The 27,003-nt window shown below is 50.3% G+C and overlaps 1 protein-coding gene across 2 annotated transcripts in view; it reads right to left on the bottom strand.

The window, feature by feature from the left end:
- SCARF2 (scavenger receptor class F member 2) overlaps window positions 1–27,003 on the bottom strand; it is a 54,216-nt gene that overhangs the window by 7,622 nt on the left and 19,591 nt on the right. For both annotated transcript variants that reach the window (XM_053280445.1, XM_053280446.1), the window contains 5 exons: window positions 26,749–26,967; window positions 26,082–26,210; window positions 17,645–17,748; window positions 15,278–15,395; window positions 13,272–13,390 (listed from right to left, as the gene is read on the bottom strand). In XM_053280445.1, coding sequence (XP_053136420.1) covers window positions 13,272–13,390; window positions 15,278–15,395; window positions 17,645–17,748; window positions 26,082–26,210; window positions 26,749–26,967 — 689 coding nt within the window. The remainder of the gene's footprint in view (window positions 1–13,271; window positions 13,391–15,277; window positions 15,396–17,644; window positions 17,749–26,081; window positions 26,211–26,748; window positions 26,968–27,003) is intronic.

The raw sequence follows: 27,003 nt of genomic DNA, 5'->3' as shown, positions 1-27,003 counted from the left end.
AGACACAAAGAGGACCACGTAAAGGTCTTGTCCTGCTTCCAGTCTGACCAACTGCTGCGATTCACTCCACGTCGTGAAAAAGTTATCCCCCCCCACCCGTAGTGATTCACCCCGTGATGAAAAAGAAAGACGCAATTGACTCCAGATGGAAAAGGATCTTTGGAAGGCATCATTTCCAAACAACAGAGGGTGCCCTGTCTCTCGCTGGCTGCAGATAATCACCCGGAGGCTTTATAGACAGGGCTTCTACCCCGAATCTCCTCCGGAAGAGAGTGTGTGAGTTCACACACCAGCCACACTTACTCCGAAGTCCCTTCGAGATCCTTAGACCCACTCCACACACCAATCTGGCTTTGTCTTGCAAATTCTAGCTTATCTCGGTGTACTTCCGGGTGTTTAAAATGCTAGTTTAAAGCGACTTTTTCCAGGGCAAATAGGGAGAGGCACTGATGTAGAATCATTAGCGTGATAAGAGGGACACTCTCTTTAGAAATGCAGATATAGGCTTTAGAAATCTCTCCCCCACCCTATTGGCTAGAAGGAAAACATGGAGGCATGCCATATGAACCTGCATCAAAAGCAAACCCGAGGGCAGAGGGGAGGGGCAGCTTCCCTCAATGCCGCGAGTGTGATTCGAAGTGGCTTCGCTCAACGTTTACCCTGCAGCATGAAGCCATGTGCGAATAACTCCTTGGAGGTTTTTCATACCTGGCTTTTAGTTCTGATCTCCTCCAGAATGGAGGGTGTGTGTTCACATATTGGCCAGATTTACCCCCAAGTCCCTGCGAGTTCTAGGGGAGCAGTGCTCACACAATTCAGGTTTTTCTCTGTGTGTTGTAGCGTAGCCTGATTTATATCTGGAGTAAAAAAAACCCCAACATTCCGGAGGGGATGCGAGTTAAAGGGCTTTAAAAGCCCTGTGTGAAAAACCTCCAAGGGCATTTTCAGACACCAGTTCAAAGAGGAGAGCTGGTCTTGTGGTAGCCAGCATGACTTGTCCCATTAGCTAAGCAGGGTCTGCCCTGGTTGCTTATGAATGGGAGACTGGAATTGTGAGCACTGTAAGATATTCCCCTTATAGGGGAAGGAGCCGCTCTGAGAAGAGCAGAAGGTTCTAAGTTCCCTCCCTGGCAGCATCTCCAAGATAGGGCCGAGAGAGATTCCTGCCTGCAACCTTGGAGAAGCCGCTGCCAGTCTGTGTAGACAATACTGAGCTAGACAGACCAAGGGTCTGACTCAAGATAAGGCAGCTGCCTGTGTTCCTAAAGTTGCCCTCCAAAACTGATGCCAAACGTGGATTTATTTTATTTTATTTTTTACCCATGGATATAAATCAGGCTTCACTCTAACACCCTTAATGAAAAACCCAAATCCTGTGCGGAGTGCTCCCCAATAGCTTGCAGGGACTTCAGAGTAAATTGGGCCAATATGTGAACCACACATTACCCCTCCATTCCAGAGGAGATGCGAACGAAAAGCCGGGTGTGAAAAAATCTTCCAGGCACAAAGCAGCAATTTCTGCTGGAGAAGAGCAAACTCCTGAGGGGGGCCCCAGCCTGAGCCCTGCTCTCTAAACAGAACGGGGGGCCCTGAAGGAAAACCAAGAATGTCCGGAGATCCACCTCGGAATCCTGTCCCCATGGAGGCGTGCCGCTTGGGCAGGCCAGGGCTGAGCAGAACCCCGAACAGGACGGCTTCTGTGCAGAGCCAGCCCGTGGGGACCCGCCGTTTCCTGCAGCCCCTCTGCGCTCCGCCACATCTGGTTCTGGGTGACTCACTGCCAAATAAATCGGGCTGCAGAGCGGCTGCGAGAAAGCCACGCCGCTTCCTGTGGGCCTCTTGCTTTCCGCCTCCTCGCTGGAGCTCTGCTCCCTGTTTTCAGGGGCTTGGCTGTCTAGATCAGGACCCAGCAGAGTAAGCCTGAGTTCCTCAAACATCGGGGGAGAAGCCAGAGGCAGAACGTAGAGCAGGGAAGGGAGCATGCCCTCTCCATCACTTCCTTCCAGGGATAAACATCATTTTTGCACGGGGAAAAGTAGGGCGCTGCGGAGAGAGACTCGGCGGAAATCATGTCGGGTGTATCTGCCAGTGGGTCACGGATGAAAAGAGGACCCTCAAAAGGTTCTTGAGTCCCTTTTCTCACACCAAAAGCCGCCTGGGTCCTTGCATTCCAACTTGCACACGTAGAGCCAGCGTGGTGTAGTGGTTAGAGTGCTGGACTAGGACTGGGGAGACCCGAGTTCAAATCCCCATTCAGCCATGAGACTTGCTGGGTGACCCTGGGCCAGTCACTTCTCTCTCCGCCTAACCTACTTCACAGGGTTGTTGTGAGGAGAAACCTAAGTATGTAGTACACCACTCTGGGCTCCTTGGAGGAAGAGCGGGGTATAACATGTAAATAATAAATAAAATAAAATAAAAATAAAGATGCTTCTGCAACCCTTATGGGAGGAGAGCTGGTCTTGTGGTAGCAAGCAGGCTAAGCACCGTCCACCCTGGTTTGCATTTGAATGGGAGACTACATGTGTGAACACTACAAGACATTTACCTAGCAAGTAAGTTGTCCCCTTAGGAACATAGGAAGCTACCATATACTGAGTCAGACCCTTGGTCCATCTAGCTCAGTATTGTCTACACAGACTGGCAGCGGCTTCTCCAAGGTTGCAGGCAGGAATCTCTCTCAGCCCTATCTTGGAGATGCTGCCAGGGAGGGAACTAAGAACCTTCTGCTCTTCCCAGAGTGGCTCCATCCCTGAGGGGAATATCTTATAGTACTCACACTTCTAGTCTCCCATTCATATGCAACCAGGGCAGACCCTGCTTAGCTAAGGGGACAAGTCATGGTCCATCTGAGCTAGATGGACCAAGGGTCTGACTCAGTATATGGCAGCTTCCTATGTTCCTATTCCTCTTAGAGGATGGAGCCACTCTGGGAAGAGCAGCTTCAGGCTTGCATGCAGAAGGTTTGTAAGAGATTAGGGTATCAAGATTTCCTCTTCCCCAAAGGGGAAAAGAGTATTCAGAAGTCTAGGTACTTAATGGGGGGGGGGGAGACGTAAGACTACAGGAAGGGCATTTTTCTGTGGCCAGGTTGACCAGTGTGCTTGACAACAGATTTAGGAAAAACTACGCTTTGGGGCCTATGATAGCTAGAATATACCTTCTAAGCTGTCTCTGATATAAATTCTTTTTTCAAGCAGTTTCCAAATGTCAAAGGGTGCATTTTTCTGGAGGGCACATCAAGTGCATCTTACAGGTCCCAAGTCCCCTCCCTGGCAGCATCTCCAAGACAGGGCTGAGAGAGACTCCTGCCTGTAGCCTTGGAGAAGCTGCTGCCAGTCTGTGAAGACAATACTGAGCTAGATAGACCAAGGGTCTGACTCGGTAGGAGGCAGCTTCTGTGGTCCCTGTTGTACTTGTTTACTCAGTACTGATTTAAAAGGAGAGGTGGTGTAAGGGGCGGCCCCTTCATGAGGCGAGCTGGTTGCCTCAGGTGGCGGATTATGCAGACCCCAGGCAAAGGAGGCAAGACGCAGCTCTCCGGGACCAATCTGGCCAGCTTTGCAGGGAGCGCATCTCCTCACACTCCTTGAAAAGCTCACCAGAAACACAAGGACAGAGGAAGACTGCTGGCCACCTTCCCTCCTTGTGGCCCTCTGCACCACTTCCAAGACTTGGAAGGGGGCACTTTGCCTCATGCGCTGCAGTACCCAGGGCTGCCCTTGGGTGGCGCTCTTTGGGGTTGCCGCCGCTGATGAGAGTTGCAGTCCAATGACAGCTGGCGACCTAAGTTTGGGGACCCCATATCTATATCCCATTAGGGGTGTGCACAAAACTGGTTGGCCCGGTTTTGGTTAGAGTCCGAACGGGATTCGAACCGGACTGGGCCAGTTCGTGTTTTGCACCCCCTCGAAATTAGAGAATCATTTCCTAGCAGAGAATCCACTCTCAGAAGAACACATCAGATATTGAAAACAACAAAACCTAGTGGCCCCATGGGCTTGTCGTTTTGAGGGTGGTTGGCACCCTATGTGCACTACACCACAACCCGCTCTGGGCCACCGTGGTGCCCCCCAAGTGGAGTTATGGGGCTGCTGAAATTCCCCATTATTCCCTATGGGGGGAAAGCTTAAAAACGCACAAACTTCAGAAAAAAATTTAAACATCACCCCTTTGCCCAATTTCTTTGAAATCTGGGTGGTAGCTTCCTTGCACCCATTGGGCACTACCACCCACCACAACCTGCTATGGGCCACCCTGGTGCCCTCCCCTGGGAGTTATAACTAAGGCTGATGAAATCCCCATTATTCCCTAGGGGGGAAAGCTTAAAGATTTCAATTTTTTTTAAAAAAATCACTCCTTTGCCCAATTTCTTTGAAATTTGGGTGGTAGCTCTCACCCATTGGGAACTACCACCCAACCCGCTTTGGCCACAAAATGGAGGTCTGAATCTCTGAATTTTTCGGGTTCGAATCCGAAATGTTTTGTACCCAAATCTGGGCAATTGAGAACAGGAGTGATTTGTTCTGTCTACAAATCACCCCAATCAGCCAGATTCGGGTACAAATCGTCGTGTACCCGAATCGATTCGCACATCCCTATAGACAATACAGAAGCAGATGGAGCAATGGCATCTTCCTCTGGGGTTCAATAATTCTCCTTAGGGGCCCCTTTGAAGGGCGAAAGGCAGGATATAAACTCCTCAATAAACAAACCCAATCCCAGCAGTGAAATGCAACGTTTTAAATCGATGTCGTGCTTGGCCAGCTAGTAACAATGAAGCCCTTTGACATGACAGCATCTAAATGCAAGGCTGTTCCTCTGAAAGTCCTCGGCGCGAAACTTTCTCAGACCTGTGCTAAGAAAAGCAGAAGGCTGAGGTCGGAAAACCAAATGAAAGCGAAGGGGAATGTTCTCGACTGGAAGAATTTGACACAAGAAAGAGGGACATGAAGCTACAACTGCCAGCTGCAAGTATTGTTTGTTTTTTGTCTTCCTGCTATGCCCCCCTCTCACAAGTGAAGTATCATTCCCCTGCACAAACACCGTGACACACGTAGTATTTTTTAACTCGTGGGTTCTTAAGGGCACAAACAGCAACTGAACTCACAAGAATGTACGAATATAAAACAGGTACAGTCATCCCTTGCCAAGCGCAGGCTTCCGAATCGGCGTTTTGAGTATCCGCTACGGGGAAACTGTGGCAGGTCTCGCCAACCGCGACCCGAGTATCCGGTTCGGTGAGATTTTTTATTTTTATTTTTTGCCATTTTGGGTTTCTCCCCACAATTTCCAGGGGTAAGGGGGTGATTTGGGGGTGGGTTCCCCTTCACTCCTTTTACTGACTCATGGAGATTTGGGGGGAGTTTTTCTAATTTTTACTGTAATTTGCGGTCCTTTCGTGACCACGATTCTCCTAACTCCACGATCGCCATTGATTTCAATAGCTTGCCAACTGCAAATTCGCCAACTGTGAGGTTTTTCCGGAACGGAACCCTTGCGATTGGCGAGGAAAGACTGTATATTTGTGCCAATATGCATGAGCAGAAACATTTCAAAATGCAACTTAACCTATCCCCACCCCACATATTTCTTTCCCCACTCCCCTGCTCTGTCTCTAAAGCAGCTGACCCAGGTCAATTGGCCACCTGGTGCAGTGCGGGACAGCAGTGACCCCACAACCCAAGACAGAGGATTTGGGGGCCCCCAAGGGGTGTGGAGGCCCTAGACCTCAGCCCCAAAGTCCAGGGATAAGAAGGCCCCTGGGTTCTGTCTACACCAGTGCTGCAGGAACAAACGGGCGTGGGATGCCAGGAGTTGTAGTGCATCAACCTCTGGAGGACCCCAAGTTGAGAACCCGTGCTCTACACCAGGGTTTCTCAACCTTGGGCCCCCAGATGTTGTCAGACTAGAACTCCCAGAATCCCCAGACATGGCCTTTGTGGCTGGGGATTCTGGGAGTTGTAGTCCAACAACATCTGGGGGCCCAAGATTGAGAAACCCTGCTCTACACTGACTGTCAGCAGCTCTCAGGGTTTTGGGAAGGGGTCTTTCCCCACCCTGCCCAGAGATGCTGACCGAGATTGAATTTGGGACCATCTTTCACTGATCTACGTTGAGAGTTCACTTTGTTTTTTTTGGTTTTTTTTGCCCTTAGCAGTAGAATGGGATGGGACCACGGTGACCCACGACACTGAACCTCCAGGGGGAGGAGAGCTGCTCTTGTGGTAGCAAGCATGACTTGCCCCTTAGCTAAGCAGGGTCTGCCCCGGTTGCATATGAATGGGAGACTGGATGTGTGAGCACTGGAAGATATTCCCCTCAGGGGATGGAGCCACTCTGGGAAGAGCAGAAGGTTCCCGGTTCCCTCCCTGGCTTCTCCAAGATAGGACTGAGAGAGATTCCTGCTGGCAACCTTGGAGAAGCCACTGCCAGTCTGTGAAGACAATACTGAGATAGATAGACCAAGGGGCTGACTCAGTATATGGCAGCTTCCTATGTTCCAATCACCTGCAAGGCGGCTGCCAAGGTCAGCACAACTGCGCCTTGTCCTGCCTGCAGCTGCCGCCTGGGTCCGACGGGCTCCATTTGGTCCGGCCAGAGCCAACCCTGACGGAGCTCCCGTTTGTCACTCACATTTCCTTCCTGCCCATCTCTCCTCCTGGGGAAACCAGGATGCCGGCTCGTAGCCGAGGTCACCGAGTTCCCTGCTGGATCAAAAGAGCTTGCCTGCCGCAGGGAGGCTGACCTCCAACTACTGCATAAACAGAGACTTCCTGAGATGCCTAACAGAAAAGGTCTGCCTGTTCTGAAACCTGCCTCCTTCTCCTCCTCACACCAGGCAGGCAGAAGAGCTGGGAAGGGCTCTGCAAAGGTCTACCATGCCCTGGGGTGGCGGTGTGGAAATTGGCTCAGGGGCAGAGAGGGTGGCTTATTTTTAGCTCCCAGGTGCTTGTGGGATCACTCACGTCTGCAAGGGAAGAAAACATCTTTGCTATTTCAGTGCTACAATCAGACAAAGCCGTGGGGGTGGTCTATCAATGGCGACGATCCACGAATGCTAAGCAGAGCCTCCATATCCAGGAGAAGTCTACCTCCAAATACCAGATGTTTGTCGCCTTCCTGGAGGCACTAGGCTCTTCCTTGCGGCACTCACAAAACCCTGGCCTTGCGGACGATATTGAGCCCGCTTCTGTGTGTGTGTGTTTCAAAGAGACGAGAGCTGGTCTTGTGGTAGCGAGCATGACTTGTCCCCTTAGCTAAGCAGGGTCCACCCTGGTTGCATTTGAATGGGAGACTAGAAGTATGAGCACTGGAAGATGTAGTCCCCTTAGGGGATGGAGCCACTCTGGGAAGAGCATCTAGGCCCCAAGTTCCCTCCCTGGCGGCATCCCCAAGATAAGGCTGAGAGAGATTCCTGCCTGCAACTTTGGAGAAGCCGCTGCCAGCCTGTGAAGATAATACTGAGCTAGAAAGACCAATGGTCTGACTCAGTATATGGCAGCTTCCTACGTTCCTATGTAAAGATAGGTGAAAGCATCCAGCAGAGGGGGAAGAGGGTACATTTGCTCTTGCCTCCTGGTGGCTCCGATTCGAGGCCCTCCTCTCGTCTCATTGTAGCCACAAAGGACTGCGGCCCTCTGCGGCAAGCGCTGGATAATCAGAAGAACATATGGCGAAGCTGGCGTGCCAAGCCAAACAAAGAAGCTCGTGACCAAAGCATTTCATTCCAATGAAATAACAGGCCCTCTGGCAGTCGAGCGAGGCGTACGCAGGCGAGAGAGGCCACACCGCCAATGGTGCCAATCAGCTCCTTGGTGCTATGGGCCAAGCTGCCAGCATTGTTCTCCTAGGACGGAGGGTCCACTGGTAACGGAGAGCAAGGAGTTTTGTTGCGAAGGCAGGGGAGAGTTAAACGTATGAAGCTGCCATCTGCTGAGTCAGCTCCTTGGTAGCTCAAAACTGTCTACACTGACTGGCAGCACCTCTCTGGGCAGCTCCACATTTATTTATTCATTCATTTATTTGTATCACATGCAGCCATGGTTTATTTTAACCAGGGTTTATCTACTAAACCTGGATTGGTGCCACAGATGAACACCAAACCATGGTTTCTTTTGCCACACCATGGTCTGTTGGGAATCTGCCCCTTCTTCTTACTTCCTGTGATCCAAGCTTGCCTCTCTCTCTACATGAGGCTGGAGCTACGGAAACGAACCAAGATGAAACCGCGATTGCCGGTTCAGACATCGCACAAGACCGTGGTTACAACAAACCAACCAATTCCACAGCATGGCATTGGGATAAAATCAAGATTTGACGGCCCCAAACAAACCAAGGTCTGTTGACTGGAGCTGGTCCAGATGTACAAACTAGTCATAGTTTGAAGAAGTAAACTGTGGTTCTGATGATGTCCCTAAAAGTCAAGGGTTCCCAGCCACAACTTCCAAAGGCCATTGTGGCTGGGGATCAGTGTTCCTTCTAATCTCCAAGCAAAAGCTGCGGATTCTGGGAATTGTAGTCAACAACATCTGGGAACCCGTTAGAGGGAACACTGCCAGGGATGATGGGAGATGTAGTCCAATGACAGCCTGGGACCCAAAGCTGGAAACTGGACCTTCTGTAGGCAAAGCCCTAGATATTCAGAAGTAAGAAGAATAGGTGCCAGTCAACAGAACCTGGTTTATATGGGGCAGTCAAATCATGATCTGATCCCAATTTCATGGTGTGGAATTGGTTTATTTGTTGCATCCACAGCCCCGTGTGTCTGAAGTGCTTCACACGACACCATGGATACAATAAACCAACCAATTCCACACCATGAAATTGGGATCAGATCATGATTTGACTGCCCCAAAATAAACCAGGGTCTGTTGATTGGAGCTGGTTCAGGTGTACAAACGAACCATAGTTTGAAGAAGTCAACTGTGGTTCTGTGCGATGTCCGATCCTGCCAGGGGTTCCCAGCCATGGTGGTGGAAGTCAGGGGTTCCCCGCCACAACTCCCGAAGGCCATTGTGGCTGGGGATGATGGGAGTTGTAGTCCAAAACCATCTGGGGACCCCACGCTGGAAACTGGACCTTCTGTCTGCAATGCCCTAGATCCTGAGAGCCAGCATGGTATAGTGGTTAGAGTGCTGGACTAGGACCAGGGAGACCCGAGTTCAAATCCCCATTCAGCCATGAGACTAGTTGGGTGATTCTGGGCTAGTCACTTCTCTCTCAGCCTAACCTACTTCACAGGGTTGTTGTGAGGAGAAACTTAAGTATGTAGTACACCACTCTGGGCTCCTTGGAGGAAGAGCGGGATATAAAATGTAAAATAATAATAATACCTGAATGCCGTTTAACAGAAAAGCAACAAGAACTAAAGCAAAAAATAACTGAGCACATGAACCAAACAACCACCAGGGTTCGACTTCCAGCTCTAAAAACAGTTGCCAAAAAACAACTTGCTCAGGCATTAAAAGATATAAATGCTGCACTTGCAGAAATAACAACCAATAATTTGCAAGAAACAAACCAACTAATGTACAGTGCAGCAACAATAACAACACAAGAGCTCAGATATAAGATCAATGGACCTGTAAAAAAAGAAAGTAGTACATCACCTAAATGGAAGATTAGATTAGAAAATAAAATCGCCAGGCTTAGATCAGATGCTAGTAAATTGAAAGATATGAAAGACAAGAAGCTGAAGAATGAAAACACCAAACAGTATCTGATCCAAAAATACTACCTAGATTCAAGGAGAATTAGAGAAGTCCTGGAAATAATAAAGCAGCAAATAACAGCAGTGTCAAAGAAGATTAGCAGATACGAAGCCAGAATTACACAACACAGGCAGAATCTCCAAATCCAATCGAATCAGAGACGTTTCTACCAAAGCATAGAAGGAGACTGCAAGAAATGTAGAAACACCAAATAAAGAAGCAACAGTGCAATTCTGGGGGAAACTATGGGACAATACAATAGATTATAATAAAAAAGCAGGCTGGGTGAAAGAGGTCAGAAAATGTAACCAACAAATGCAAGATCTAATAATAACACCAGAATTAATAAGTGAAAGAGCAAAGAAAATTAAAAATTGGACTGCGCCAGGCGACGATGAACTGCATGGCTTTTGGCTTAAACACCTAACAAGCCTTCATAAACAACTATCAAAACAGTTCAATCACAGTTTGCAAGGAGGTGATATTGAACAATGGCTAACAACTGGGAAAACTCATCTCATCATGAAAGACCCAGCAAAAGGTGCAGTTCCAAGTAATTATAGACCAATAACCTGCCTGCCAACCATGTTCAAATTATTAACTGGAATAATAGCAGATGAAGTGATGCAACACTTATTAACTAACAAACAGCTTCCAGTTGAACAGAAAGGAAATTGCCCGAACACCAAAGGCACAAAAGACCAGCTGCTGATGGACAAAATGATTTTAGAAAATTGCAAGAGAAGGAAAACAAATCTAAGTGTTGCATGGATTGACTACAAGAAAGCCTTGGACTCATTGCCTCACACATGGATACTAAAATGTTTAGAAACAACTGGTGTCAGCAAAAACATTCAGATATTTATTTAAAAAGCAATGAGCATGTGGAGTACACAGTTAACAATCAATGGTGAGACACTTGGACAGGTTATCATTAGAAGAGGCATTTTCCAAGGGAACTCACTATCCCCTCTGTTGTTTGTAATTGCCATGACCCCACTTTCACAAATACTAAACAAAACAGGCCTCGGATACCAAACATCTAAAACGTCATCAAGTAAAATCAGCCATCTGCTGTACATGGACGATCTGAAGTTGTATGGAAAGTCCCAGTCAGAAATCGAATCACTGCTAAACACTGTCCATATATTCAGTAGCGATATAGCAATGGAGTTTGGACTAGACAAGTGTGCTGCATTAACAATGAACAGAGGGGAAATAAGAAAAACAGAAGGAACAGAACTGCCCAATGGAAGCAACACTGAAAGAGGCAGCTGGGATGGCTCCTTTTTCTCCCACCCTGCCTGAGAGCAATACTGCCTGCAGGCCCGTCATTCATCAGGTAGAGCTGTGCAGCCCTACCTGAGGAATGGCCAGCCTGCAGGCATGGCTCTCGGGCAGGGTAGGAGAAAGAGGGTCCACCCCAGCTGCTGCTGGGAAGCAGAGGCGGCAGCAGGAGAGCTGGTCTGGTGGTAGTAGCAAGCATGACTTATTCCCTTAAGAACATAAGAACAGCCCTAAGCAGGATCCACCCTGGGTGCATATGAATGGGAGACTAGAAGTATGAGCACTGCAAGAGATTCCCCTCAGGGGATGGAGCTGCTCTGGGAAGAGCATCTAGGTTCCAAGTTCCCTCCCTGGCAGCAGCTCCAAGAGAGGGCCGAGAGAGATTCCTGCCTGCAACCTTGGAGAAGCCGCTGCCAGTCTGTGAAGACAGTACTGATCTAGATGGACCAAGGGTCTGACTCAGTATATGGCAGCTTCCTATGTTCCACCCAGTGGCGCTCTTTGGACAGATGGAGGTCCAGTCCCGTGCAGGCTTGGGGGGCCTCCAAATGCTGGCCTGGGGGCCCTCCAAATGCTGAGCAGTCCACTAATTTAAGTGGCAGGATTGTCCATGCAAAATGTGGTACCTCTCTGCAAGGCAGTGGGAAGTATCTTATTCAGAATATCATTAAAAAAAAAAAAGAGTTTCCAACTTTCCCTGAGCATGTTCTGGTGTAAAAAACAATGCATTGCAGCTTGTCTGTCGGCAGCGGCAGGAGCAGAAGGGAGCCCCCAAAAGGCTGTTAGGTCCAGGCTCCAAAATGATCTAGGTGCACCTCTGGCTGCGCCTCCTTTAGCCCCCCCCCGCTCTTTAGGAGAAGCTGCTACTGCATCCCCTCCTGTGGGACGAGGAAGCAGCCCGTCTCAGCCTTCGAGTAAACAGAGGCCAAGGGGTTGGGGGAGCTCGGACTGCCCTGTTTATCTAAAGCCTCCAACCAGCAGCAGACGCCAGGAAACGCATGTGCACACACAGGCCCATTCAGCCAGCGCTCACAGCCAGCTCCCCTTCACAGAAGGAGCCTCTATTCTTGGGAGGGAAAAAAACCGTCTCCGTTGCGCCTCTGTAAACACAGCCCCTTGTTATCGTTGCGGTGGGAAAACGGTCCCCCACGCTCTCAGCCACAAACTTCCAGCCATGCGGACCGCCACTCTCTCCCAAGCCAGGGAGAGGAACTTCTCGGGGAAACGGAATATTCAGTCTTGGGCCTGAATTTACAAACGATTCGAGATGGGATCGTCCGAAAACGAGCCTCGATTCGTGCTGTGCCAGATTTCCACGAGGTTTAATTTCACCTTGCTGTGTGCATATGTGGGGAAGTGCTTGGGGAGGAGGGAAGCCTGCTTTCTACTCTTTTTTGCTCATTATTCAGCCCCTATATGCGATAATGCTCTCCCTGATATGCTGCTGATTTGCTATTTTTTTTAAAAACCACTCAGGACTTTTTCACTGTGTGCTCCCAAACAATCAGGGATCCCATAGGACCATGAGGACATCACGGTACCATATTACACAGGAACATAAGCAGCTGTCTTCTACTGAGTCAGACCTTTGGTCCATCTAGCTCAGTACTGTCAACACAGACTGGCAGCAGCGGCTTCTCCAAGGTTGCAGGCAGGAGTCCCTCTCAGCCCTGTCTTGGAGATGCTGCCAGGGAGGGAACTTGGAACCTGATATGGTCTTCCTAGAGAGGCTCCATCCCCTAAAAGGGGAATTTCTTGCAGTGCTCACACATGTAGTCTCCCATTCATATGCAACCAGGGCAGACTCTGCTTAGCAAAGGGGACAAGTCATGCTTGCTACAGATTATGGGAAACACCTATATCGGGCAGCAGCAATATGGGAAGATGCTGAAAGGATGGATTCTCGTCAGAGCGGATTCCTGCCTCCCCTCTTTGTATCACATGGGCTGGGCCGTAGGGTTGCCATATTATGTAAATTGGCTTGAAAATAGTTTTTGAACAGAATAGTGGCTGCACGTTTTGCTCCATGACTCTGCTTCAACGAGGGCTGGAGCTTAGCTTTTTTTTTTTTTAATGAAAGCTGAAATCCGGGCAAACCTGGTTGGGTGAAGCAAGCTGGGTGAGACGCTTAAGATCCAGGTGAAACTCAAAACTCTGAAATTCATGGCAACTCTAGGCTGGGGTTGCTAGCAGGCTAGACCAAAGGCACTGCTTATGGCTGGACAAAATATTCTGTGCACCAAACACCCTGGAGTGAGTGGGGCTCCTTACCTACAACTTTGGGTAGCTTCTGCCGGCGGAGAGGAATCCTGGGCAACTTCATGCCGATCCGGCTGAACCTGCCACAAAGGCGTCTGGGAGACTTCTTGCTGGCCAGGTCTTGGTTTGTGCTGCAATGAAAGCCAGGCATGGGGTTAGATTTCCAGCCACAGTCACACCACACATGCTGATCCTAGGGCTCAGTGTGTGTGATGAAACGCAACCATGAGAGTTGGGTTGCCATATTTTGGCTTTGCAAATCTGGGTGCCTAACTTGCATATTATGTAAACTGGCTTGGAAATAATTTTGCATATGCAAATCAGCAGCTGCACTTTCCAGTGGATTTGCCCTGGGTATCTACCAACAATAATTGGGGAAGACATCTTCGCCTGACCACTTTCCTTAACATATTAACAGCAGCAACCGAACAACAAAAAAAGTACAGCTTTTTAATTGAGGCTGCAATTCCAATCACAGTTATTTGAGAGAAGAACTGATTGAAACCAAGGGTACTTACTTCTAAGTAGGCATGCATTGAATGTAAAGCCAAGAAAGTCCTTAAACAGTACAATGCACAGCCTGGAAGGCAGGCAGTGATTTACATCAAAAGCAAGCTATCCACTCAACTGCCCAATAGAGATCCCCTGTGGATAGCAAACAAGGCAACATTCCTCAGGGGATTACTGTACTTGTGAAAGTGAAACCCTCCTGTGCTGAGCCCCACCTTTCTTAATCCAAGTCTAGCGGTTGAGCAGAAGAGTGACTGCATGTTTTGCTCCATAATGCCACTTCTACAAAGGCTAGAGCTCAGCTTTTTTCCACTTCCCCTTTCACCACAGAACTTCCCCACAAGCTGGGCTGAAAGTTGGGCCTGCTGACATTTCAGGCCCGAACGGGTCCCACCTGTTATCCAGATAAGTTATCCTTGCTAAGGCCTTTCTTGGCTGGAGGCTCCATCAGGCCTTGCAGGGACGTCCCTTCTGCAAGGCAGGGAGAGGCAATCGCCTTGGGCGCCGATGCAAAAGGGTATGGGGGTATCAAGTGCCACCTGTCTGTCACCCCGGGCCTCCCTGCTGCCCACTATCACCCTTCCTCATCCCACTGAGGCAACGTGCTTGTTTTCCTTTCCTCAACTTGCTGTGGGGACACCTCTCCCCTCCCCCCCACCCCCTGATTCCACCCCTGACGTAAGCTAGTGATGTGCCTGCCACCACTGCCTGGCTTTGTCATAGGAACATAGGGAACATCGGAAGCTGCCATATACTGAGTCAGACCCTTGGTCTATCTAGCTCAGTATTGTCTACCCAGACTGGCAGCGGCTTCTCCAAGGTTGCAGGCAGGAGTCCCTCTCAGCCCCATCTTGGAGATGCTGCCAGGGAGGGAACTTGGAACCTTCTGCTCTCCCCATCCCCTTAAAGGGACTATCTTAACAGTGCCCACACATGGAGTCTCCCATTCAAATGCAAACCAGGGTAGACCCTGCTTAGCTAGGGGGACATGTCATGCTTACGACCACCAGACCCGCTCTCCTCTCACACAGTCTGATTGCACTGATGAGTTGCCACAGCCTGGGCAGCAGAGCCTGAGGATGCTGGGTATGTGTGTCTGTCATAATAACCGATATTGTTGTAATATTGACAATATCAATATTAACTTTTAACTGATATTGTTTTGATTGTTCTAATGTTGTTTTTAGAACATTGCATAAACACTTATAATTGTTGGGTTTCAAATTTTTTGTTTTTAAATGTCTTGTTTTTGTTTTTAATTAATGTTTTCCTTTTGTTTTTATCTTGTTGTAAACCGCCCAGAGACGTAGGTTTTGGGCGGTATAAAAACATGTTAAATAAAACAAAACAAAACAAACAAACAAAAATAAACCATATCCTTCAGCTCGGGCAGCAAAAGGTCCCGGGCCCTGCCTGCTGTCTCATGCCTCTCAGAGAGAGATCCGGCTCTTCCACCAGCCCCCAATGGCTCCCACAGCGTCCTCGAAAGACTCCGCATCAATGCTTACTCCCGAGTGTGGTCCTTCTTTCGGCAAACGCAGCAGCAACAGAGGAGCGAGAGGAGCAGGATGAGAAGCAGGGCCAAGAGGGCGGCTGCCCCCACCACACCCATCCGCTGATTGGCCTCTGAAAGAGAATCAAGTGAGGGTTAGAGCGGAGGCTGGCCATAGCTTTGGAGTCAGCAGCAGGCCAGCAGGGACCGAATCAGACCCCAGAAGCTGTGACGAGTGGGGGCTGAGTTGGCAGCGGCGCCGTTAAAAGAGGCACTTCGGGTTAAAGTCCACTGTTTACGATCAACTTTTTCAGTGAATATGGGGGAAAAAAAAAACACGAGTCCACTAAACCAGGGATTCTCGATGTTGGGCCTCCAGATGTTATTGGACTTAAACTCCCAGAATCCCCAACCAGAGGCCACTGGGGCTGGGGATTATGGGAGCTGAAGTCCAAAAACATCTTGGAGCCCAACACTGAGAATCCCTGCACTAAACCACACACACAGACACAAAAGCCAGGGCGTTTGCCACACTGCAGGTTTTCTTGCGAATTTTCTGCGAGGCTTTACTGCGAACTCAACGCTATCCAAAAAACCTGATGCAAAAAGTGGATTTTTAAAACCCCAGACTGACTGGCTTTATTGATTGATTGATTTGATTTTTTTATACCTCCCTTCGAAAAGGCTCAGGGAGGTTTATATTAAAACAAAACCATTAAACTCAGTTAACAGTTAAAACAGAAATGATAAAACAGCGCAAAATGACAATAATTAACAATTAAAGCATCATAAAACAGCAATTAAATAACCAGAACAATTTAAAAACCAATTTTAAAAAGCCGAGGAAGCTTGGTTAAAGAGATGGGTTTTCAGAAGGTTTTTTTTTTTAATTGCCAGAGATGGGGAGGCTCGTATCTATGTAGGGCGTGCATTCCAAAGTCTTGGGGCAGCAACCAAGAAGGCCCGATTTAAAGCGGGTTGCACTCTAACGATCAGTGAAAAACCCAAATCGTGTGTCAAGCACTCCCTGATAGCTTGCAGGGACTTTGGGGTAAATCCTCAATTTTCACAGTTTCTCGTAAAACCAGTTCTTCCCCCTCATAATTTCCCCTTGCCATATTATTTAAGGGGAGCTCAGGACTGAGTGTTTTTAGACACGCAGGGAAGACGACCCAGGAAAACTATCAGGTACATCAAATGAATAGGCAGGTGTTCAAGCTGGCTAGCAGATTTGTTTCATAGCCGCACTGCACACACCAAAGAAACCCAAATTTGGTGGCCATGAAGTTGCTTCCTCTCCATACCCACACGCACCCACTGTTCATTGTGCAGTTCAACACTGACGTCATAAAAAATGCCCAGGCTGGAGAAAACGTCATCTGATTAACTCACCTGATTGACCTCACCCCCCTCTAAGGTTGTGCATGAATCGGAGGCCTTTTTATGGGTCTCCGGGCAGGTATGAACGACCGGCGATTTCGGCCGGTTCGAAGGCGGGGGGATACCTTTAAGGGCAGGGGAGGGTGCTCTTATCCCTCCTGCCATGTTCCCCCCGCCGGTGCTACACTTTTAAAGGGTCCAGCGGGGCGGCAGCGTACCTCTCTGCCACATCGGACCGGAAGCGACAGGAAGTGCCCGATGCACATGCGCCTGTACGAGCTCGATGTACTTCCTGTCACTTCCAGTCTGACAAGGCAATGGGGCAGCAGGGAAGTACGTTGCCACCCTGCCGGACCGTATTAAAGTGTAGCATGGGTGGGGAAAACACGGAGGAAGGGGTAAGAGCACCTTCCCCCACCCTTAAAGGTATCCCCCGCCTTCGAATCGGCCGAATCACCGGTCGTTCAAACCTGCCCAGAGGCCCATAAAAAGGCCTCCGATTCATGCACAACCTTAGAGGGGGGTGAGGTCAATCAGGTGAGTTAATCAGATGACGTTTTCTCCAGCCTGGGCATTTTTTGCACAGCAGATTTTACTGTGAGACCGAAGTTGCCTCAAAAACCAACACAAAAACTGGATACAAAATCGGGCGACACTCTCACACGCAACGAAAAACCCGTATTGTGTGTGAAGTGCTCCCCAATAGCTTGCAGGGACCTTCAGGGTAATTCTGGCCGATACGTGAACACACACCCTCTGTTTCAGAGGAGATGCGAGCTAAAAGCCCTGTGTGGAAAACGCCTTGGAGACACAGTAGCAGGGAAGGCATGAACAACTACCAAGGACAAGAGGGCCTCTGGGCAGGTGCAAAGCACATGCACCAACTCTGTTCTGTCCTGGGCCCCGTAGCAAGGAGGGCCCATAGCACCACGAGGCCCAGGCCCTGAAACTGCCTCAGGGCATCCCTCCGGGATGGTTGAGCTTCCGTCCAGGGGTTGCTTACCCATGTGGCAGCTTCCAGTCAGGGGGTCGCAGGAATCCTCATGGCAGCTGCAAGACTCTTCACAGTTCACGCCATATTGACCAGTCGGACACGTCAGGTTGCAGCTGAGGAAGCAAGAGTTGGGTGAGCCACAGGGAGGCGGGGATTGGGGGAGAGGCCCCCCATGTGCCCTCTGGCAAGTAGCCAGCACTGAGCTGCTGATTTATTGGGAACTTCCAGCTCAAAACGTTGGGAGTCATGGGGACAAAACGGGAGAGCCCCCACTGACCCCCTCCCCCACTTTACCATGCTTCACAGCTGCTAGTCTGTTCTGAACATAAGAATCTAAGAACAGCCCTGCTGGATCAGGCCCAAGAAGGCCCATCTAGTCCAGCATCCTGTTTCATACAGTGGCCCACCAGATGCCTCTGGGGAGCCCACAGGAGGAAGAGGAGGAGGAGGAGGAGAGGATGATGGAGGTGAAGAAGAAGACAGAGAAGGAAGAGGAGGAGAAGGAGGAGGAGGAGGTGAAGGAGAAGGAGGAGGAGGAGGAGAAGAAACAACAACTCACTGAGAGTCCAGTCAAATTATTAGATTCTGTGTAAAAAGCCATATCCGATGCTTCACGGCATGTCTGTGACCATCCACATATCTAGGAACATAGGAGGCTCACTTCTCCTCCTTGATCCCAATTCCCCTCCCCACAACTCTTTTCACAAAACAAGACCAAGAAAACCCCAAACTATGCCGGAGACAGCCCCCTCCCCGCATCCTGGATGCCATGACCCCTTCGGCCCTGACCGCACGACCATCAGCGGGACCACAGCCCTCAGCACCCCTTGTGTGAACCTGAGCAGGGTTGGTGGGGGGGGATGAGTGCATGTGAGGGAGGCACATCTGCGGCAAGGTGCACCCCTATAACGGCACGACCTGGCCACTCCCCCGGCGTGCCGGCATGCCTTGTTGATCCGCAGTCCGAGTGGCTGTCGGTTCGGGGCACTGACCACAACGCCCCACTGATCCCAGCAGCAGCAGCAGCAGCAGCAGAGGAAGGAGCTGCCACAAGGTCACAGCTGGTGGTGGGGGGGTGAGAGAGAGAGAGAGAGAGAGGGCCTCAGCAGCTGGCCCTTCTCTTGCCATCTGCGCCTGCCAGGAATCTAGGCATTCCCGTGCCTCTTGGACATCCAAAGTGTCCCCCTGGCGGAGATCCCTAGCCCTCCTTCAGTGCCACGTGCTCCTTGGCACGGACTCCTGGCCCCCGGCAGCAGCTGCAAGCAGGCAGCACTTAGCAGAGAGACGCACCATCTGGCTGGCAAAAAGAAACGGCCTCTGGGATAAGCTGGAGGGAGGCTCGGCCATTCTGCATGCATAGGGTTCAAAATACAGCAAACCCCAAGTTCCTAGAGGAGGGCTGCAGAGCTTCGGCCCCCTTGCAGACGCTGGACTACAATGCCCATCAACCCACTGTGGCGGGGGATGATGGGCTTTGTAGTCCAACAGAGGCTGGAGGGCTGACGTAGCAGCCATGAAGTTGCTCTCTGTGATTTATGAGTCTGGCTGGCCGTGGCTCATGTCTGCTCCGGCTCGGGGGCTAATTACAATTCGGCCGCTGCGCGTTTGTTGTATCGGACCGATACTTGGTGTGGATGAGATCAATTTTTTACGGCATTATTATTCTTTCCTGGTATGCCACCTAAAGGGCCCTTCTGGGGTGGGGGGCAGAAAGACAGACTGTAGACTAACAGACATAAAATGTAAACACACCGATTCAAAGCCATCTCTGGGGCAGTCTCTAAAGTTGAGGAGCTGTGTAAGATGAAGCTTCAGTGACTTCTTCTTCCCTCTGATGAGCAGAACCAAAAATAGTCCAAGGAGCATAGGAAGCCGCCTTCGACTGAGTCAGGCCCTTGGTCCGTCTAGCTCAGTCTTGTCTACCCAGACTGGCAACGGCTTCTCCAAGGCTGCAGGCAGGAGTCTCTCTCAGCCTGATCTGGAGATGCTGCCAGGGAGGGGACTTGGAACTTGGCTGGTCCTCTCCAGGGTACCGTTTGACGTCTTGCCTCAGGAGGCACTTGGATCGCCCTGGTCACAGGAGAAGATCGCGGATGCTTTTATCCACGCCAGGCAGTCTGCACTGACGGCTCCAGTAGCAGCCTCCACCCTGCCTCTCTTTTGTATCAGTTTGGTCCAGGAAGTCCCACCAAAGGAGACCAAAGTGGCTCCGGTTTCCTTCTGGCAAAGAGCTCCTTTGGCGGCAAGACTCACAGATGGGTCGACGGCTCCTTGCCAAGAGCCTGCTGGCAGTCGCTCGGTTGTGAGTGATCCATGAAGCAAATCTGTCTTGCCAGTTAGGGAATGAGGGGAGGGGGGTAGGAGACCAGACGGAGTGGCGCGAACTCCCACTAGCAAGTTCCCCTCGCAGAAACCGTCACCCAGATCCCGGGCTAATCTTCTTGTGGTGAGCGGGCTTCAAGCGCTGTATTCTACTCTGTATTCTGCCAGACCTCCACTCTACCAGTTGGAGCCAGGTTCAAGATCCATTCTCGGAGTAGGAAGCCCGCCATAAGACAACAGCACTCCCTCTGAATAAAGGGGGTGGACATCTACTTGGAATGTAGGTGCAGGAAGTCCCAAGTTCCTTCCCTGGCAGCCTCTCCAAGATAGGGCTGAGACTCCTGCCTGCAACCTTGGAGAAGCCGCTGCCGGTCTGGGTAGACCAGGGATTCTCAACGTTGGGTCCCCAGTTGCTATTGGACTTCAACTCCCATAATCCCCAACCAAAGGCCACTGGGGCTGGGGATTATGGGAGTTGAAGTCCAATAACATCTGGGGACCCAACGCTGAGAATACCTGGAGTAGATAATACTGAGCTAGATGGACCAAGGGTCTGACTCGGTAGAAGGCTGCTGTTGAAGTGTCGGGTGGAACTCTGAATGACTGATGGGTGGCAGAAACAGCTGAGGTCTGGGGTCAAGGATCTTCAGGTTTCCAATATATGACAGTTTTTATGATGTCATTGGGCAAAGCTTGCAATACTGCAATGAGATTGGTTATTAATCTTTCGCAATAACAATTAAAGAAATAATACCAGGAGGTTTTCTACAACCGGCTTTTAGCCCACATCTCCTCTGGAATGGAGTGGGCACGTTCACATATCGGGCAGATTTACCCAAAGTCTCTGCACGCTATCGGGAAGCACTTCACACACGATTCGGGTTTTTCACTGCTCGTTAAGTGCAACCTGATTTATGTCCGAGGCGAAAAAATCCAATTTTCGCATCGGGTTTTTCGGATCGCGCTGAGTTCGCAGTAAAGCCTTGCAGAAAACTAGCAGTAACGCCGGCTGTGTGGAGAACTCCCAGGAGCCTTTCCAGAGAGCAGGTTTTACCCCAGGTTTACCGCGAGGCTTTACTGTGAGTCTGGGGCATAACGGATACTCCGACACAAAAAAAGAGGTTGGTGTTTTTTTACTCCGGACAAAAATCAAGCTAGGTTCTGATACGGAGGGGAAAACCTGAATTGTGTGTGACATGCTCTCTGCAATACTGCACGGGCTTTGGGGTAAATCTGGCTGGTATGTTAACGTACACCCACTCTCCCAAAGTAAAATTGCAGTAAAGTCAGTGTCTGGAAAATGCTCCGGCATTATATGACTGCGCTCAGAGTAGTAGAAACTATAGCCAGAGTAGTAGAATCTCTTAATCTAGTGTCTGCCCACTTCTTCTTCCAGATGGCTGCTGTTGGACCCATCATCCCCAGCCACAGTGGTCAGTCATCAGGGATGATGGGAGCTGTAGTCAAACGAGTGCCAAAATTGTGCAGGGCTGATCTGTAGGGTCTAGAGCTGGGGTGGTGGTGAGCTGCAGGTTCTAGAGCAGGGGTGCTCTAGAACCATCACCTCCTGCTGCAGTTGAGGGAGAAGTGGTAGCAAGCATGAATTGTCCCCTTTGCTAAGCAGGGTCCGTCCTCTTTGCATTTGAATGGGAGACATGTGTGAGCACTGGAAGATATTCCCTTTAGGGCAGGGCTGCTAACTTCAGCCCTCCTGCAGATGTTGACCGACAACTCCCATAATCCATGGCTATTGGCCACTGTGGCTGTGGGTTATGGGAATTGTAGTCCAAAAACAGCTGGGGGGTGGGGCAAGGTTGAGCAGGCCACCCTTAGGGGATGGAGCTACTCTGGGAAGAGCAGAAGGTCCCAAGTTCCCTCCCTGGCAGCATCTCCAAGATCGGGCTGAGAGAGATTCCTGCTGGCAACCTTGGAGAAGCCGCTGCCAGTCTGTGCAGGCAATACTGAGCTAGATAGACCAAGGGTCTGACTCAGTATATGGCAGCTTCCTATGTTACTAATGCTCAGACAGGAAAAGCAGAGCTGGGGCTTGATGGAGAGAGTCTCAGCTCTCTTTCTGTCCCTCACTGTCCCATGATGGCAGTGTCACTGCTTCACCCTGCCTTCCTCCTCTGAAACCCCCAAATACCGCTTGGGAGGAAAAACCACCGCAGAGATTCTTTTGCCTTGAAAACAGCCCAGCTGTTGAAAAAACTGAACGAAAGGGGGGAAAAAAAGTCTGGCAGCCACGCCGATGAGTAACTCCTGACCCAGCCGTATTTTTAGCAAGCCTTCAGGGGTTTCCATCTGCTGACAAAGCCCTACCGCTGTGGCGGAGCGATGGATTGGCCAAGGCTGCTGCGAAGTGACATGTGCAGAGCTGGGCCAAGACATTCGGGTTCTCTAGGAGGAGAATCCACTCTGTGCTTCCCCTGCTCCTCCGAAACAGGAGCCGTGCAGAAGCAGGCAGCAAGCTACTGCCGCACTAAGGGGGGAGACGCCAAAGGCTGCCTGGCCCCAGCCCCCTTTCAAATTGACCCTTGCGAGTGCTGAAAGTGGCAAGGGGAGCAGAGAAGGTTACCAGCAGCCTCCTCCCCTCCTCTTCTTGCAGGCTCTGTGAGGAGTGTGAGGAGAGGCACTCCGTGAAAAACCTGCAAAAGCCAGATTGGTCCCAAGGAGCTTCCCCGATGGCAGTGGCGGGGAGATTTTGCCGCCCCAATAATCTGCCGCCTGAGGCGACCACCTCATTTTGCCTCATGGAAGGGCCGCCCCGGTCGAAGGAGGCAATCTTGGATAACCCTCTGCTTTGGGACAACTTCTACATAACAAAACAGAACTGAAATAAGCCCATGATTCTGGTTAAGTGAAAGTTTCCTCTGAGAAAAGAGGACGCTATTCAGGCTACTTTTCTATCCTTTCCCTAGTGGTTGGATTCAAGCACCAAGTAACACCAATATCCTTCCTCGCTCCTGCTCTCCTGAAGTCCCACTGACAGTGTTCTGCTCTGGGAAGAGGGCACCAGCTCGGGACAGAATCGCTTCATTGGTGGGGAGTGATTGTGAGGATCTGCCTTCACACAACCCAGTGGCTTAATCCCCAAAAGCAAAGCGAAAGGTGGCTAGCAGTACGCTGGGAGCGGCTTCCATCTGGAAGCCCAGAGTGGTCGGCTTCAGAGAGTCCACCGGATAAGGGAGACCGGAGCACACGGAGAGAAAGAAAGACCTCTCTTCTGCAGGCTGCTAGATTCCTTTTTGGCACATACAGTGATGGCGGGAAAGAGCCTTCCCATATACACTTAGGAACACAGGAAGCTGCCATATACTGAGTCAGACCATCTAGCTCAGTATTGTCTACACAGACTGGCAGCAATTTCTCCAAGGTTGCAGGTAGGAGTCTCTCTCAGCCCTATCTTGGAGATGCTGCCAGGGAGGGAACGTGGAACCTAGATGCTCTTCCCAGAGCGTCTCCATCCCCTGAGGGGAAGATCTTCCAGTGCTCACACTTCTCGTCTCCCATTCATATGCAACCAGGGTAGACCCTGCTTAGCTAAGGGGACAAGTCATGCTTGCTGCTGCAAGACCAGCTCTCCTCTCAAGAGAGGGAGGGAAAGTTCTGCTTGCTTTGCTGAAAACATATTGCCAAATATTTGTTGGGGTGGGGTGCGGGTGGTGGAATGGGGAAATACTTGCCCTTTACAGACTGGAGCTGAATAAGCAAGAGATTACTAATGGTCTTAAGGCAATGACGTCATTGTGCTGATAAAACTAAGGGCGAAGATGGTTGTAACACTGGGATCCCTTCTCACAGCCATTTCCCTGAAACCATTCTCCTTACTATCACCTCAACTGAGCTTCAGAAGGAGGGTCAGCCCTGGCAAGAGGGATCCTGGCTTCAGGAGCCCTGTGGTTAAAAAGCCTGGTTTGGCTCTTCTGATTCTTTTTAACTACTGGAAGGAAGATGGTTTCACTAATGTTGGATGGATAAAACATATCGGCCTCATTCGCACAGTCATCAAAATTGGCCTCGTTCGCACAGTCATCAAAATTGGCCTCGTTCGCACAGTCATCATTGTTCACACTCATCAAAATCAAGAGAGGAGGCAGACTACCCAGGTTTGCACAGTTTTATGTGAACCCAGGTTTTGTATGAACTCACAAAAATCCCTCCAGCCCAGCTTGCTCAAAGCAGGGTAATCTACCTTTCCTACTCAGCTCTTAATCAAGGTAGAATTGAGCTCTCCTACCTCAGTTCTCAGGTCGTGTGACCCCACCCACCTCTTCTACCCAGCCACCATGACCCATCAGGCCCTCCTTCACATGGAAAGAACTGGGAGCTGTGGCTAGAGGGGATGCCATTCTGTGTGCCACTCTGCAAAACACACTCTATGATCCTAAAGCTGGAGGTCTGCAGGGCTGGGTCTGCCTCCTGCTCCTTTGTGGCCAATCAGAAGGTGGCCGCTGATGTCATGAAGCTTCCTAGTCGGCTGGCAGTGCAAAGCATGTTGGGAAGGGATGCTAGGCCTTGGAGGCTTGCAGCTCCCAGTTTCAACATAGGATGGCATGTCTGGCTTAACTGTGTGTTTCCTGGGTTTGCTGACCCAGAGGTCCTGGTTGTGTGCTGCTATGCAGCAGGAGCTCTGTAATCTTCCAGCCCACCCTCCAAATGATTGTGTGAACAAGCCTATTAACTCACAGGGGTGAGGGAAGTCATTTGATGATGTGCGAGCAAGTGGGAAACTTTTATTATTTTAAGAAAACTAAAGGAAGGTGGCATGCTGGGTGCTAGCCAATAGGTGCTGCTTTCCTTTTTGGAACAGGCTTTTCTCTAGTTCAACCAAAACTGTGCCAAAACCCAGCAGAGAAGGGGGAAGTTTTTAGAACTTGTCCTAGGACAGAAAACTCTGTCTGCATGTTTTGAGGGAAGTAGTGGTGTTATCAAACGACCTCTTTAAAAATATTGACACCTATCTTCACTTGAAGCAAGCTTGCCTGAATCTGAACTACAGGGAAACTACAGTTAAGCTTCACTGAGCATTTTTATGGCAGGGGTGGGTGGGTGGGTGGGAAGAGCAAGTTATACAACATGTACACAAGCAAATTTGTGCTGTTTGGTCTGTCCCCTTTACATGAAACAGGAAGAATTTCCCTTAAAAGCAACACACTTTCCAGTGTGTGGGCGATCTTACACCCATGTTGCATGGTCATATCATTATGCCTGCAGAATTTCGTATCGGACAGTGAATTAATTAACCCAAGAAGCCCAGCTTTCATTTTGAAAGAAAAAGAAGTTTCTAGCCCTCATTAAACGTGATAGCAATCCTGCAAATATGCTTGATGGACAATCAGAAAAGCCAGACTGGCCAAGGATGTGGCTCCAGTGCTCCCCAAACCCGGCCCCTTCCTTCTCCCCATGGCTAGAGAAGCAGAGGAATTATAGGCAGGGGCGTATCTAGGGTGGGGCAGGCAGGGCACATGCCCCGGGCGCCACTTGAAGGGGGGGCACCATTTCTTAATTTTTTCAAGGCTGCTGAAAACAAAATGGCCACCTTGCATGCTCAAATGGCCTCTGTGAGGCCCTAGGCCATACCAGGCCTCACAGAGGCCATTTGAGCATGTGTGGTGGCCATTTTGTTTTCAGCTGCCATTTAATTTTTTTTTTTAAAAAATGGCCACTGCACATGCTCAAATGGTCCCTGTGAGGCCCTAGAGGCCAGCAGGGGGGAGGGGGAACCTTTGCAGATCCCACATGGCCTTTATGAAGCCCCCCCGAAGCAGCTACAGGTAATTTTTTTTAAAAAAAAATTAATATAATATAAGTCGCTGTACACATATTCAGATATATGACTTGTATGTGACCATCAGTCTTGTATTTTTCAGCTGATATTATGGTAAAAAGTTATCTGAAAGATGGGTGTCAGATGTTTGGACAGGGGGCGCAATTTCAATGCTTGCCCTAGGTGCTATTTTCCCTAGATACACCTCTGATTATAGGACCTGACCTACAAAGAACAGGACTTTGCCATTTCTGGTTTCCCAAGAGTGAGCTTAAGTTGATGAAAAAGGCAGATGATTTGGAAGCCAAACCAAAAACGCCGAAGGCCACGCGGGCCCGGGTGCAGGTCACTTACGAAATCCCGTGAAATCCAGCCCGGCAGAGGCACTTGCCCGTCTCAAAGTGGCACTCGCCATTGAAACAATCACTGCAGACAAAGGCACAATTCTCGCCATAGGTCCCGTTGCGACACCTGGTCTCACACCTGCAGGAAAGCCCAAAAGAACGGTTCAGGCAGCAGCACAGACGGACCGGAGAGCATCGATCCGAGGAACACTGGAAGAAGAGAGGAAGCTGCCAGTGTCCTCTCCAAGAGGGGTGCCCAGGTGCAGTTCACTACAACTCCCGGCGTTTGCTCGGGGATTCTGGGAGTTGTAGTCCACAACATCTGGGAATCCCTGTTCGAGGGGACACTGCCCAGGATCACTTTCCCACCAAGCTATGAAGCTCCTTAGCCTTCGCTAACAAGCCTTTATGGCTAATGTAGAGTGTTCGCCTGGGAAGGGACCTTGGAGGTCTCCTAGTCTAACCCCTGCCCAGTGCAGGGACCTCAGCCTGGCCTACTTCACAGGGTTGTCGTGAGAATAAAACAGAGAGCCAGGGACAGACCTTTATGCCACCCTGAGCTCCTGGGGATAGAAATGTCAAAATATCCACCGGAGACCCAGGCGTGTGGCGACCCCCAGCCCCAACCTGTCCCCCGCCCCTGCAGCCACAAAGGGGCGCCAGCTTCCGGAACTGACCTGTCTCCGATCCAGCCAGGGTTGCAGTGAGAGCACTTGCCATTGATGTGGTTGCAGGTATGGCCGTCCTTGCAGGGGGGGCAGTTCTGCTCGCAGCCCTCCCCGTAGAAGCCCGAGGAGCAGATCTGGTCACACTTGGTGCCATTCCAGCCCGCTTCGCACGCCAGGCAGCGGCCGTCCATGATGGTGCAGGGCTGCAGACCCTTGCACTGGCCGCACCTGGAAAAGCCAGTGAGAGGCATACAGTGTCTGCGG

This window comes from Hemicordylus capensis, chromosome 15 (genome assembly GCF_027244095.1).
Source record: "Hemicordylus capensis ecotype Gifberg chromosome 15, rHemCap1.1.pri, whole genome shotgun sequence".
In the NCBI taxonomy this organism is placed as follows: Eukaryota; Metazoa; Chordata; class Lepidosauria; order Squamata; family Cordylidae; genus Hemicordylus; species Hemicordylus capensis.
This window is presented reverse-complemented; position numbering and strand designations above follow the sequence as displayed.